This window comes from Caretta caretta, chromosome 10 (assembly GCF_965140235.1).
Source record: "Caretta caretta isolate rCarCar2 chromosome 10, rCarCar1.hap1, whole genome shotgun sequence".
In the NCBI taxonomy this organism is placed as follows: domain Eukaryota; kingdom Metazoa; phylum Chordata; order Testudines; family Cheloniidae; genus Caretta; species Caretta caretta.
Genome location: NC_134215.1, coordinates 13,566,882 through 13,582,325, shown reverse-complemented (window position 1 = coordinate 13,582,325; position 15,444 = coordinate 13,566,882). Strand labels below are relative to the sequence as shown.

At 47.8% G+C, this 15,444-nt stretch overlaps 1 protein-coding gene across 1 annotated transcript in view; it reads right to left on the bottom strand.

Annotated features, from left to right (window-relative positions):
- Positions 1 to 6,230: 6,230 nt before the first annotated feature.
- ADAP1 (ArfGAP with dual PH domains 1) overlaps positions 6,231 to 15,444 on the bottom strand; it is a 102,952-nt gene continuing 93,738 nt past the window's right edge. Inside the window, exons 9-11 of the mRNA XM_048867025.2 lie at positions 14,991 to 15,062; positions 12,526 to 12,754; positions 6,231 to 11,578 (exon numbers count right to left, since the gene is read on the bottom strand). Of these exons, the coding sequence (XP_048722982.1) occupies positions 11,550 to 11,578; positions 12,526 to 12,754; positions 14,991 to 15,062 (330 nt within the window). The 3' untranslated portion in view covers positions 6,231 to 11,549. The remainder of the gene's footprint in view (positions 11,579 to 12,525; positions 12,755 to 14,990; positions 15,063 to 15,444) is intronic.

Genomic DNA, 15,444 nt, shown 5'->3' with positions numbered 1-15,444 from the left:
GGTGGGGTTCACAATCTACAAATATGTTTGAGCTCTTCTGTAGCAAAGTGTGAACTGTACACTGTACAGTCTGCTCTGCAAAGCTGTCATGCTATTCCCCACCCCTGGGTGCTTGGTAGGGCACATTCTGGAATGTCACAGTCTCAGGGAATCTTGTGCCTTTGTACTCCAGCAATCCAGCACCTCGAGCAGGGGGCTGATCCTGATTAAAATTCACAATTATACTCCCACTTCTTGCTGACATTTAGCAGTTGGGAATTTTTTTAACTGCGTGTGGGTGAGACGCCTACAGCCAACCAGATTTAAGCACGGCTTTGAAGATGGTGAGGGAACTGCATGATACCCAAGAGCTGCTGTTGCTATTCCCAGTGAATTTCACCAGTAGATGGTGCTGATACTGAAGGCTTGGACTTCACATTTTTAAAAAGGGTAAGGACCACTTTCTCTGATCAGACTAAGGGACATAAGAACAAGATGCTCCACATTAATATGCTTTCTCAAACACAATGCACCAGGGCTTAGGGAGAAACTGGCCCCACAAGTAGATTATCCTATAACTGCCTACGGTGGGGTTTCCTAACCTGTCCTTTGAGGTATCTGGTACTGGCTAAGTGTGCTTTTTAAGTAGGTCAAAACAGAGAGAGTATCTAACCTCTTCTACATAATTTGCACTGGCTGCCTATTCACCGCTGCAAGGAATTTCAGGTGCTGGCCCTGATCCTCAATGGTATTTAGGTGCCTAACTCCCATTGATTTCATACTCATCCCTAGGGCCCAGATGTCTGAGCACATCTCTACCCCAATGCACATCATGGCACCTACGCTTGGCTGGAGCACCATCTCCTAAGGTTGAAGAGGGGCAAGTGTCCTCAGGTGCTGCTGCCCCTAGAAATGTGTCTGTTAGCGCACAGTGTAAAACTCCTCTCTTTATAGGGGCTTTCCCTTAAGTGGTCTTTAGACTCTCCTTGATTTTAGCCTGCTGCATCCACCTGCATGGGACTGCTAGGTTAGCTAGTTTGGTGCCATAATATTTGAGTGCCGGGGAAGAATGCAATCCGTGTTTACTCTGGCACTGCATAAAGTATGCCTAGACACTGTGGGGCTGGACACCTTAGAAATTAATAATACTGTGCTGTGGGCACTAGGCATTTAAGGATTGTTATGTAGAGAGAGAGATTAAACCCAGTAATAAAATGGGTTTACTAATGGGCTGGGGGCAGAATTCTCTAGTGGCCGTTGCCACAGGGCAGACAACATGGCTCTATTTCAGCCTCTGTCGTTGACCTGCTGTGGGATCATGGGTGCCTCCTTTCACCTCTTCGTACCTCGGTTTCCCCTCCTGCCCTTTGCTAGCTGCTATCCACACACAGACTGAGAGGCAGCCACTGCCCCCGAAGTGCTAACTAGACAGCGTGGTGTCCTGATCTGCACTGGGGCCTGCACGTGCTCCTGCCATGGGGTGGGACAAAGCGCTGTCTGAGTGCAGGGAAGAGCAACCGTGCTGCTGAAGTGTCAGAGGAGCGGTTGAGAGCCCAGTCGCATACCAGGAAGTAGGAGAACAGGGAGCGTCTCAAATGATCAGGGCTCATAATAGATTTCTTGTCCCAATATGATGACAAACCGTGCCTGACCCTCTGCTAAAGGAGAGAGAGGGCAGACAAGCCATCAGGTGATGTAGCAATCTGCCGCTCAATTGGGAAAGAATAGACACAGGGGCTCAACAGCTACATGTAGTAAGCTGTCCTCGGGAAGCTACACCTGCTGCTGACGGCTTCCCAAAGAGTCTGGCTCTTCTCGTTACACTTTGGTGCATAGCTCATTACGCCAATAACAACTCACTGAATTGTAAGCCAAAGAATAATGAATGGGAAGTAGGCTAGTGGCGAGGTAGGGATGCTACCGAACCGCAGGCAGGGCAGAGCATGTGACCCCGGAAGGAGCAAGTACCTGAGGATTATCCATATTCCATCAGAGGCGCCTGTCTGGGATTCAAGCTGATTTGCCTTCCAGCAGAGACACCCATGCTATTTGTTGCTCCCCCCCACCCCAAAGAAATTAGGAAATGTGTCTCTGCAGAGAGGGGCTTGTGAAACGTGCCATGCTGGGAAATGCCAAGAGGCTGCTGGCAGCTTCTGCTGCAGGCTCACTGCTTGTCACCCAGCTTTGCTTATTATTCAGGCTACCATGGGATCACGTAATCTTGCAGCACTTGGCGGCTTTCCACCAGAACGCCCAGTTGAAAAGGGACCCTGGCGGCTCCAGTCAGCACAGCTGATCAAAGTCCAGGTGGCCGTAGGGGCCAGCTCTGCGTGGCTCCCGGAAGCAGCCGATGTTCCTCTGGCTACTAGGCGCAGGGGCGGCCAGGAAGGTTTTACGTGCTGCTACTACCCTGAGCTCCGGCTCCACAGCTCCCATTGGTAGGGAACCGCGGCCAATGGGAACTGCGGAGATGGCACCTGCAGACTGGGGCAGTGTGCAGAGCTCCCTGGAACCCCTGAGCTAGAGGGAGATGCCAGCTGCTTCCGGGAACCGCCTGAAGTAAGTGCTGCCTGGAGCCCACACCCCTCACCCATGCCCCAACCACCTGCCCTGAGCCCCCTTCTGTACTCTGAACCTCTCAGCTCCCCCCCCCCCCCCCCCCCCGGCTCAGAACCCCTTCTGCACCCAAACTCCCTCCCGGAGCCTGCACCTCACACCCAACCCCCTGCTCCAGCCCTGAGCTCTCGCCCGCACCCCAACCCCTCAGCCCCAGCCCCACACCAGAGCCCGCATCCCTAGCCCAGTGCCCATACCTCAACCTGGAGTCCTCTCATGCACCCTGAATACATTCTCCCCCCCCCCGCCCCGCCTCCCGGCCAGAGCCCTCACCCTCTCCCACACCCCAAACCCTGCCCCAGCCCAGTGAGGATGGCGTGAGCGGAGCCTCGGCGAAGGGGTGGGGCAGGGACAGGACCTCGGGGCCGGGGCAAGGCTAGCAACCCTACTGGGGGGGGCAAAGTGCTGGCTTGAAGTTGAGCTGACCGTTAGCGCTGCCCCAGCCAGGCGAGGCTGTCGGCCGTGTAATGGGCCCATAACCCATGCACAGCAGCACTGCACTTCTGCCTTGGTGAAGGCTCCCGTGTGTGGGCTGCTCCCACAGTATTTCTCGGTACTGACGGGCAGGGCTGCTCAGGGCTGCTCTACGCTGGGCTCAGGTGAGGGAAGAGCTGGCTGAGCTTTGGTTTTGTAGGAGCAGCTCCCTCTAGCATCAGTAGCACGTGGCCAAATAGGCCTCATTGCCCTTCAGGAAATGAGTGTCATGCTGGTGCCTATCTGTGGGCTTGGAAAGGAGCCCGACAGGACACCAATCCTCCCAAAAATCTGTCCTGCTGCTTTACACTGTAACCACCTGGTACAGTTGGACTCTGGGTTTCGTTGGGGCTGCTACAGGAAATGGTTCGGGTGGGGGTGGGGGGGGCAGGACTGACTGAGCGTGACCCACATTGGAGGAGCTGCTTCAAACTCAGAATAGATCCTGGGTCACGTGAACTCAGCACTGGGGATGGCGACCTCTGCCATGGGCCAGCCCCTTCAGTTAGCCACGCCTGAGCCTTTGTGTCTCCACCTGCAGCATGGTTTAAGTTGCACAATGGTAACAAAAACTGAGGCCCACCCAGCGTCTAGACAAGGCGAAGCTGCGGCTCAAGCTCTGTGACCGTTGGCTGTGGTGGCCTGGTGCTCATTTCTCTAGGGCTTCATGTTTAAGCCGGTCAGTCATCATTTCCCACTAACCTCGTCTGCCATGTTTAGTACAATGATGAGCACTGAGCTGGCTCCTGTCCAGTCCTCCCCACGCCCCCCACCTCAACCCCAGCTGGCTTGGCGTATTTGTTCTTCAGCAGGTGAAAAGCAAAATGGCAGTGACTTGCACACCCTACAAAACCAACTGTGGCAATGCTGTGACTGACCTACTGACCCCTGTCCTCTGAAAGAATCACCAAGGGCGGAGGAATGCCCAGTTTCTCACAACTGTGTGTTTTGGAGCAGGAAGCGATCAGCATTCTTGTGAAGCCAGGGCTTATTACTGTATAAAGAAAAGGAGGACTTGTGGCACCTCAGAGACTAACAAATTTATTTGAGCATAAGCTTTTGTGAGCTGCAGCATTCGATGAAGTGAGCTGTAGCTCATGAAAGTTTAATACATTTATTTGAGCATAGTCTCTAAGGTGCCACACGTCCTCCTTTTCTTTTTGCGAATACAGACTAACCCGGTTGCTACTCTGAATACTGTATAAAGGTTACAGTGAAAAAAGGAACCAGTGAAACTCCATGAGGTTGCGGTGGTGGGGAGGCAGAAGCCAAAATTAATGCTGGGAGGCTTGCCTCTGAAGTATCTGAGTGTTTCACAGCAAAGAACTAATTAGCATCACTTAAAGCTAAGCACTGACGCACTACCCCATGCTGCCTGAGATCCAGAAGAAGCCGATGTTCCTTCCCCAAGGGGGCACTTGCTCCTGTTGGACCAATAGGAGTAGCTGCCATTACATTTCTCTTTATGTAAAGCTTTGCCTCTCGCACGAATACTAGTGCCAGCTTCTAATATATGTGCCACATGTACACGAATACATGTACCACTTCGCAGGCGTCCATTACATGCTGGGATTGAGGGACGAGGCATTCTAATGCCACTGCTTCAGGGTCGTGAATGACCTTTCCTGGCATCTTCCCCAGAACCGGCTTTCAGAAAGGAAGGAAAACTTTCTACTGAAAAGCAAGTCATGGTGGTTGAGTCAATTGTATTAATCACCCACCAACCTCCCCCTGCCCCCTCCCGCCACTTGACAAACTGCAAATTAGCAAAGCAAGCTATTCAGTTATGGGGAATAGGCTGCCTTCCATTATTGTGGGGGAAATGGCACTGAAAAGGGCATACTGGGGGCCAGGTGAGGAGGGTGCTAGCCCCCCAGCTTTGACTAGCGTGGTTTTACTTGGTGGAAGTCAGGCCTTCCTAAACGACACTCAGGGGAGGGGGCAACATGGTGCTGTGGAATCATGCATTAGTATTTTTACCCACTTTTGCCTGATGTGCCAAAAAGGCTAGTCTCAAGCATTTATGCAACAAAGCTCATGCACCGAATATGCAAGCATGTCCTTAGCCAGCCATGAGCCTTGCATTTGGCTTGGCAGACCTGACCCTCTCATGGTTTCTGCGAGTGCTTGCTTTTGCTGAGATAGGCGGGGGTTCAAATACTGCGTTTTGGAGACAATTCACAGCACGGCACGCCTTTTATCCCTCGGCACTGTCACGTTATAAGTATGGTCATATGCACAGACAGGAATCAGTTTACTGATACTGAAACGCAACCACTTCTGGGCAATAGGAGTTTAACACTGCTGAGCTGCAGCACTCCACGCACTAATTACCCAAACTGGAATTTTACCAGCCCCACGCTTTTGAAGACTCCGCTTTACGAAGGGCTCCTGGCATGGCTGGACATGTAAATCCTCCTCGCAGAGATACGGCTTATACTGGCCAAAGAGTTCTTTTAAGTGTAGCTCAGGCGGAAAGGGGGGGCCTGGGCTCTGGACCGACCACGTTTGCTAAAGGCAGCAGCGCTCATGCAAAAGGCAGCCTGGAGCCTCATTCCACCACCCATGGCCACAGTTCAGTCGAGGCTCAGTGGGAGGAAGAGCCCATTCCCTGAATCTTCACCACCACTTGCGGCAGTCCTTTACATTTGCTCCCATCTAAGTATTAAGCAGGCCCAACTCTCATTAGCTTGTAAAATGCCAACACTGTCACAGCCGCGGTGGCTCCTCCTGCACGTGACAGTAAGTACGGTCCAGTGCCTAGCCCAGTGGGGTTCCGGGCCGTGACAAAGGCTCCTACACAACTACACATCATTGATAAGAATAACAGGCTCATTACTAAAAGAAAAGGAGGACTTGTGGCACCTTAGAGACCAACCAATTTATTTGAGCATGAGCTTTCGTGAGCTACAGCTCACTTCATCGGATGCATACCGTGGAAACTGCAGAAGACATTAACGGTAACATCCACGGTTACTAACAGACGGCTGTTACTCTGACTAACACGGCTGTTACTCTGAAAGGCTCATTACTATCCTCTGTGAGAAATACAGTTGTCCTCTAACTGGATGCTGTACATTAAGACCGACCTAATAGATATGTACAGGTCATATTTTCTTTCATCTCACCTGTGTCACAGACTTAACAGGACACATGTTCCATTGATTTGACATAATAATTTATTGGTTTGAATGCCATTTAGTACCACCGTTTTATTACCAGTGACATAACAAATGTGTACAACTGACATGATGGATTTCAGTTTACAAACACTAACTTAAGAAATGCATTTGATACTCAAATGTATTGTTCCATTATTTAAGTGGACATGTTTCATCAGTTCAGGTAAAAATTCAAAACGTTATGTACAGTACTAATACCCATTATATCCACCCGGACATTCCAAGACTTCCTTTAATCACCATTTTCCGCAACTCTGTTGAAATGTCACTTTAAGCAGCTTTTGACAAATAAAATAAAGAGAATTATAGTTAAAAAAGTGCAACAGCCAGTTTGTAGCACGGGCAAACCTGATGTCGGCCAAGGAGCTGTGAAGGAATGTATAGGATACAATGGGTCAAACTGTTTGTGCTGGACCTATCAGTATAAAAGAACTGGAAAGATCAAATCTCATGCCTCAAGCTGGATTCCGTCCCCTCCCCCACCACCCTACTAAACCAATTCAGCTCTTTTCACAACTGAGTGACACAAAATAACTGAACTAAGACCCCCCGCCCATCCCCAGGAGGGAGGGGAGTCTTCTCTGGACCAGACTGAATGAATACTTACGGCAAGTAAATCTGTCATGGTGACCCTTCGTGGAGTGCAATATTTGTTTACCAAAAAACTTTGATTCTTGTGACAATTCATTCATGCAGGGCTCTTGGCACAAGCTTAGGATGTCATTAAAAAGACCTCTCTCCCTCCATCCCCACAAAATATGTAAGGAAAGTGTGGTCAGGGTTAAGGACAGAGTCACTCTATCCAGTTTAAAAAAAAAATCACTGGGACTGACTTGGTTTCAACATCATGGCAGCCTCAGGAGGAAGCTGGTGGCTGTCTCCTACATATCCCCATGCTCCATTACTTTGTTCTTGTGCTTGGTGGAGGGGAACTTAGCTTCATGCCACCTTTGTGGTCTGGAGCCAGCCCTGGGTGCAAGTTAGAGCAGCCTCAAGGCTTGCACTCTACTTTTCATGGGCCCCTCTGGCCCAGGTAAGCAGAGAATAGCGATAGTGTACCGTTCTCTTGCCACAGCCCTGCCACACTCTTTATGCTGGGGAAGGTGGACTGGTGCCGAGGTCTATACCAGCCACGGAGGCCCTGTCGTGTTTTCAGGGAGGCCTTTTAAGGTAGCTCCACAGAGCAGTATAAAATGGCCTCGGTGTAACTGAGAGCTAGGCCTCCTATTTTTAACCCTGCCACTGGCCAGATGGTCTACAGCTGAATGAGCTGAATGAGCTCATTCTACAGTGAATGAGGCTCAATAATGCTCCCCATGGTCCAGCTCAAATGCCACAGGTAGGGGCACCACATAAGTGAGATGAGCTAGAAAGAAATGAATATGAGATAGCTCGAGAGAATCTGTTGACTTTCTAGGGCAGGGCTGTCTACATTTTTGCTGAGCCAAGGCCCGTTTACCAGGAGGCCCCACTTAATTTGACATATAATGGACTGGACTGCAGCCCTGGAGAACAACAGGCCCAATTCCAGCACCATGTACACAGGTGGATTCCTGCTCCAGGCCATGGGCGTCACCCTCCCCCCGTAGGTGAAGTCTCCACCGATGTCTAAGCGTGCTACCCCAGTGTGTTCTGGGCAGCGAGGCTCCTCAGCTCACGGTCTAGCATTGTGGGGGTGGGATCTGCATTCTCCACAGGCTCCCCACCCTTACATTACGCCACCCATTCATCCTGCCTTGCTACCTGCTTTGTCTCTCTCTCACTAAATTTTTCCACACTGCCCCCTGGAACTCCCTCCCGCATCCAGGTCCCCCCATCTCCTTGCCTTTCAACACACCCTCCTCACAGCCTCTGAGAGGCCCACAAACATCAGCCAACTCTGAATATCAAATCTAAACCAGTCAAATGGCGTCATTTTGTACCCATCAGAGGGCTAAATCCTTGGGGGAGGGCTCACCACCTCCTCCTCTGATTTGTTGCTGTGCTGGATGCTGTTCAAGGAAGAGAGAGAAATTCACTGGTATATGATTCATGTTTATGAAGTGTTTATTTTGGCAAAGATAGAAGAGCACCCGCAAAAGATTGGCTGGGTGGCTTTGCTCGTTTCTGGATCTACCTTTTCAGTGAAATTTTTCTCTGTCCCCCTTCTTAATTGTCTTTCCCCACTCGACTGTCTGGGTGGGTTACACTGTACAAAAAAGGCCTGCAGTAGCCAGTCTCAGAGCCCAGGTCAACTGACTTAGGCTTTCGTGGATGACACTACGGGGCTAAAAATAGCAGTTTAGATGTCCAGGCTCGGTCTGGAGCACCAGACTCTGAAACCCAGCAAGGGGATATTGGTCTCAGAGCCCTGTGCATCTACACTGTTATTTTTAGCCCTGTAGTAGGAGCCTAAGTCAGCTCCCTGGGTTCTGAAACTGACTGCCGCAGGTCTGCCGGTTTTTGCAGAGTAGATGTACTCTTTGTCTGTTCCTTTCCCGCTCAGGCTCCATGCTTCCTTCTACTATGACTTAGCAAAGCTCTCAGTGCACTTACAATGAAATCTACCCTTGTGCAGAGGGCCCACAGAAGCCCTATGCATTGCTTAAGTCCTCAAGGTTGGACATAAGTAGTGCATAACTTTCATGCTGGGCCTCTGAACTGGGCTGAATAAATAACGGGGATCATTGCTCAAGTGTGAGCTGAGAAGATATAAAAACCCAACATACACTGACGGGTCTGAGGCCATGGAACGTGGTCATGAGGAGATGTATGGTCCTGGACGGGAAGTATGTATTTCAAAGCTCATCTCACTATTGTGTCCCATCCCAGCATGGAAATAGCAACATGCAGATGCACTAGGAGGGTATTGCTCAATCCCCCCTGCTTTTGTGCAATGTTTTCTCTTGGGAGTAAACTGGAAAGCTCTGAACTATAATTAGACCCATGATGCCCTGCAAACAGGACCAGGGTTGCATGTGCCCAGCTGAAGGACAGTGACTTTTTGTGTGTGCTTATCATCTGACTCCAAATGATGAATTCTCACACTTCACTGTTTAGGCCTACATTGTTCCTGCGGACACACGCCACGGTCATTGTGGGATTTCTCTGAGCTGACATTTTTTTGTCAGTCATGGACACTTCCTGGATGTGCACTTTGATAAGCAGCTAAAGAGGCCAACCCCACGGATTTCTTTTTCAAATCCCATTTGAAACTAGCCTACATAAAGTTAGCATTACTTACAAGGTGTGACGGTCACTTACATTACATCAATTTATTTATAAATTCACCTTTATGATAGCTTGAGAATGAGTCATTAGCAACATTTACACATCACAAGACCACGGAAGCCGAACTATTTCAAAATGCCATTTTGTCTGAGCTTCCAAGGAAGTACACATGCAATATTCTTCAAGTCATGGTGTGCTTCTGCAATGCACTGTAAAGACAACTGGCTGGACCTGCTATGAATAGAGCCCTTTGTTTTGGCTAGTACCTCATTCAGCTCAGCCTCTCCACATCTAAAGAAATGCCAAGATAGCATGTTAAGGTCATGGACAGGCACTGGCAACACAGAAGGAATTGTTCGAAGGAGTGATCTGTGCAATTGGCATGCGCATCTGCACCGAGTCATACTTTAAATCATGCCCGAAATATACCCCCAATCCTGCATTCCTTACCCCCCGATTGGAACCCAAAAGCGCTTCCATTGTGCAAGAGATGCAGGATCAAGTCTTTAATGGATTCTGTTCAAAGTGTGGGCTATGTTCATTTCTCCAAGGTATAGCTGCATATCTCTGACACCAGAATCCTGGATGTCAGTGAAAGCTCTTTGCTGGGAGTGATACTTAATCCAACAGTGAGCCACACTATGGTGTGAGGAGAATGCTCCCCTAAGCCTTTGGCGTCAATAAAATGTCTTAGCAAATCATTTCCTCATCACCACACTTTGAACAAAAGCAAAACAGTTAGTCACTTAACCACCAAACAGAATAAAAAAGGAAGCATCTGAGACCCTGTCCAGAATACACTGTCTGTATGGAATAACACAGAGGCAATTTACGATTGAGAACCTTAATTTAAGCACCTAAAAAGCAGTATTTATGTTACTTGCTTTTTAAAGCATTTGCACCATCCATACCACAGAGCATATTATACTCCTTTCTGATGCATCACCGCTAATTTCAAACTCTCCTTTCTGGTTATAATTTATCATTTCCTTCACTTAAAGACAATGGGTTTTTTTACTCTGTGTTTTAAGATTGTGCTCTATATTCTGTTAGGACTTCATGATCTCTTGGGAGATGAGAAAATGCTTTGTAAAAAGAGAGTTGGGACAGTGAGTTCATCAGGGAAAACCCTGTTGAACTCAAATACCCTGGCCCCGCCAGGTATCCCAAAGACTAATGTGTCTAAACTAGAGACTGAGAGCAAGGCCAGAGATGTGAACTTTGAGAGACTTCAGTGTCGGATCAGAACTTCACAAATTTACCCGTGACAATACCAGGTCCAGACTCTCCAGAATGTTGGGAAAGTTCAGATCTGAAAAACGAGGACCAAATTAGAACCATTCCTGATCTAAACTATGGAATCATTACAGAAGATAAAAGGCAGGTAGCCAAAACCCAGTCGTCATTAGTATAACTGGTTTTTGAAGAGGTCTATATATGAGAGATATAATAGGAAGCGCTTTTTCTTCTCTTCTCATCAAGAGCTAAGTTGCTCATTTCCATATTCCATGGGATGTTTTGCATCAGTTATTTCTAGCCATTGATCATGTTTGCAGACTATCAAGCACACCATACCTTTGGGAGGTGCCTCTGATGTTTTCAAGTCAATCATCAATACCCTGTGAAATGCTACTTAAGGAATACAACCAAATTTGTTTCACAAGCATTCTGGACCACTCTGGACTGGGTTGTGTTATTATTACAAGTTAGCACAGACCCAGGGGCATCCTGGTGCACATTATTCAGAGTCTACTATGCTGACAACATGCTCAGGCGTTTGTGGTAATTCTTTACCTAATGGAGTAAGATACACAAAATGGTGGCACATGGACGTGTAGCCTATGGACGAGCATTAGGTAGTGCTGTAAACAAGATCCCCGCAGCGCCTACCTAGAGAAGTGCACGGTTTGTTTTTGCTATGGCCCAGCAGCTTCTATGTGATGTTTGCCGCTGACTTCTTGGCTTCCAGCAGGATTAAGTGAATGACTGGTTTCTAATTTTCTTTTATTTTTTTTTTAACATTTCAAATAAAACCATCTTGTGTTGTAAACATAATCTCATTCCTTGCGTCTGCTCCGACAGTCCCAGTTAAGGTTTATGCTTGAAATGGGCTTCCACTGAAATGAAAAAAAAAAAAAAACCAACCGAAAATGACAATACAATGGATGTTAGAACATGGGTTATCACGCAACCCTCTGTGATCCAATCCACCGGCCGGGTTCAGCTTTGAACGAGCGGCGTGAATGTTGTTGTGTTAGAACACGACTGCAAAGAGTCAAGTTCTCTGATACAAGGACAAATTGTGTTCACCATGGAGTCAGCTAGTTGTGGCTAAACCCTGATCCCAGAAGAGTTTACTGATAATCGGTTCACAAGATACTGAACACGACACATCCTTGTCTACACTGATCTGCCAGCACTTAACTGTTAAAAATCAAGTTTACGTGCACTTAAGTGGATTCCCATGAAAGGTTACTTATAAACTCTTTTTTAACTTCAACTGAATACCATGTTCATAGTGCCAGAGGCTGGCACAGAGAAAGGTTAGAGCATAATAGAGCTTCCCCTATGCTGTGCCTACCAAGGGCCTCCACTCTAGACTGGCAGCACCACCTCCAGGAGTGAGAGGGTAGGTTTCCTCAGCCTGCCGATACTGTTGATAGTGGTACCACTTTCAGGTGGTGGTGATGGGGATCATTATTATTACAGTAGCAGATAAAGACCCCAACTGTGATCAAGGCCCCATTGTGCCCCACTGCACATAAACATAGGGAGAGAAAGACCCTGCCCTGAAGAGTTTACAATCCTTAAAGACAAGAAGACAAAGGATGGGCCTAAGGGACTGCTATTGTCCCATTGATGTGGACACCTATCTACTAGGAAATGGACACATTTTGCATAAGCTACAGAACACACAGCAGATGGTAAGGACTTCCCATACAGACTAGATTTGATTTAGAGGTGAAAGGCTCTGTCTCTCCTTCAGTCTCCCCATTCTCTAACGTATGGTGGATAAATGGAGGCCTTAATTCTCCAGGGGTCTCAGTCTGGCAGGGTAACTTACCTGCATATTCCTGAGGCAGCATTGGCCTGCTTATGACTTTCTGAAAAGCTGTAATCCATTCTTGCTGATCACTTTCTGTCTCACAAGCAAAGAGAAATTTTCTGTCTGGGGTCACAATGGTTATCCCATACTGCCAGTGATTTCCCTGGGTGGATGGTGGGAGTCCTTCCAGGACCTTGTAGCTGTTTTCCTTGCTCCCAATAAATACTTCCCCTCTAGCGAAGGCATCCTACAAGATATAAATAAATGATTCAGAGCCCTTTCAAAGTTGCTTGTCAAGGTGATGTGGAATACGGATCATGCAGCAAACTAACGTTAGCGTTCTCCCTGCACAGCCTCCAGCACTCCCATCAACAGAAAACAGCGAGAGAGGTCTACGAAGCAAATTCCCAAGGTCAAACACCCACAAAGATTAGAGGTGTTTGAAATCCACAAGATTTCAGTTTTGCAAATACTGTAGCTCCTACTTAATAATGAGCCAAACCACACCCCTGGATTCCACACACCCCCACCCCCAAACTTCTAAATCCACACACATTTTGTGCTTTGACCTCATTCTGAGAGAGAGACCTGCTACTGCCTCTATCCTTCTAACCTCTCACCCCCCAAACTCCTCATTAGTAAGTATCAACTCCAAGAGACAGTGGGTCAGATCCTCAGATGATGTAAATCATCACAATTCCATTGATTTCTGATTTCACTGCCTCCCTGCCTTCAGTGGGGTTCTTTCGCTTTACACCAGCTGAGGATTGGGCCCAGGGATTCTGCAGCCTCTCAGGAGCTTGCCCCAATCCCAGACTCTTCTATTTTTGAAGTTTTCCAACCATTTAACCTGCATGTTCCTTGCTGCATTTTAAATTTTTCAGCTTGATATTTTTCTAGCCTGCAAGATAGAAATCTCTCTCTCTCTGGTATATAATCTTTGGTGTCATTAATTCCAGTGAAATGGAAACACTGCATGTACTATTATAAAGGTCTGATTGTGTGGCAATTATTCTCTTACCAGACATGTCAATCAAGACAAAAGAGAAAAAGGTGGGTGGCCAGTTGCTTAGAACATGAGATTAGGAGCCCTGAATTCTAACCCCAGCTCTGCCATTGATTTGATATGAGGCACTCATCAAATTACTTAAATCACTGTTGGCCCGATTCTGATCACACACTGGAATAAATGAGAAGTGACTCCAGTGGAATGAGATCAGAACCAGGCCCTTTGAGGGGATAATAATCATCATGCCTACACTGGAAGAATGAGGTGAAGATGAGTGTTTTCACAGTGCTTTGAAAGATCCCATGGTCAACATTAAAATCTTTACAGCTTGGTGCTTAGTATAAACATCTGTCTAACTATCTTATGTGGGCCGCGTTCCCATAGGTAGGGCAGCACTATTGCCCCCATTTTACAGATGGGAAACTAAAGGTATGTCTACACTGGATCCTGAGGTGTAATTTCCAGCTGTGGTACACAGACCCCAGCCAAAAAGAGCAGTGTAGCCACGGCTGTGTGAGTGGTGAGTCAAGCTAGCCCCAGGGCCGGATTTAGGGGCAGGTGAGCCAGGCGACTGCCTGGGGTGCTGGGCTTGTGGGGCACAGGGTTGGCAGATTTACAGATCCTAGTGTGCAAATTTATCGTCTTGTAGGACAGGGATAAATCAGGCATGCAAATCGTGCATCAAAGTCATGAAATGGGCTACAAATGCAATAAAAAATTAAGATATTCAAAAGTTTAACAAATGCGGGGGGGAGGGGGCGCCATTTGGTCTAAGGCTAGCCAAGTACAATCCCATCTGAAGCCCTACATATGTACATAGGGCAGCTAGCCTGTCCTGCTGCTTGCACTGCTGCAGCCACACTGCTATGTTTAGCGCACTAGCTTGATCAGAGCTAGCATGGGTATGTGTACCTGAGCCAGCTCCATTGTAGACACACCCCAAGGAATAGGGGGGGCTAAGTGAATTGCCCAAGGTCAAACAATAAGCCTGTGGCACAGTAGGTCTCCCAAGTCCTAGCTGAATGCCCTAACCATGGCCCATTCTTCCTCTCAGTGGTAATATTAATTAATATTGTGACTACCATGGTAATGTTAATTACTGGCAACGATTTTAGTTTGGGATTTTCAAAGAAGCCTCATGCAGAGAGGGACCCAGTGGAACTGGGCAAGTGAAATTCTTTACCAATCCCAGCCCCGATGGCAACAAAGCACCGAAAAGCCCTGCAAAAGGGCCGAGGGAAAGAAAAATCTGGTGAAGGAAATAAAGGTTGGGATGGGACTTGTTTACAGCCATTTAAATAGGGGTTCCTGGATATTTCGGTGACGAACTGTGAACCAGGCTATTGTGCACTGGGCTTTGGACAAAAGTCGAACAACCTGCCCCAAGTATTTTCACGTTACTCCCAGTTAGACCAAACTCTGTTACAGGCTATTCCATGCAGACGTGCGTGGAGCTCAAATGCCTTTGCCTTACCAGAGGATCTTTGAAATACATGAGCCTTCGGTCGTCCATGGTGAACCATCGCTTCTTGAAACCTTCTGTTTGCTAAAGAGTTGGGGGGAAAAAGTGATTGAGCAAAGGCAAAGGAAAACCAGGCTCACTTCTAAAGAGAGAAGTTGAGGGAATTTACGGGGCACTGGTGTTGTTCAAGGTAGTTCTGGTGGGAGAGACGTACTCAGTCAGTTCAGAAAGGGCAGGTTCTGCACTAACTTAAGCGCCGAGTGGCTATTATCTGCCAATGGGTGACAATACTTATAATACTTCCCAGTACAACAGGGCCATTCATTTCAATAGGAGTTTTAGGGAGGGAGAATTGACAGGCTAATCTGTCAGTCGTTTTAAGATACATTTATATCCTCTCCTCCACCACCCAGCCGGTGCCTCCCTGCACCCTGGCACTGCTGTTTCACCGTTCCTCCTTATCAAC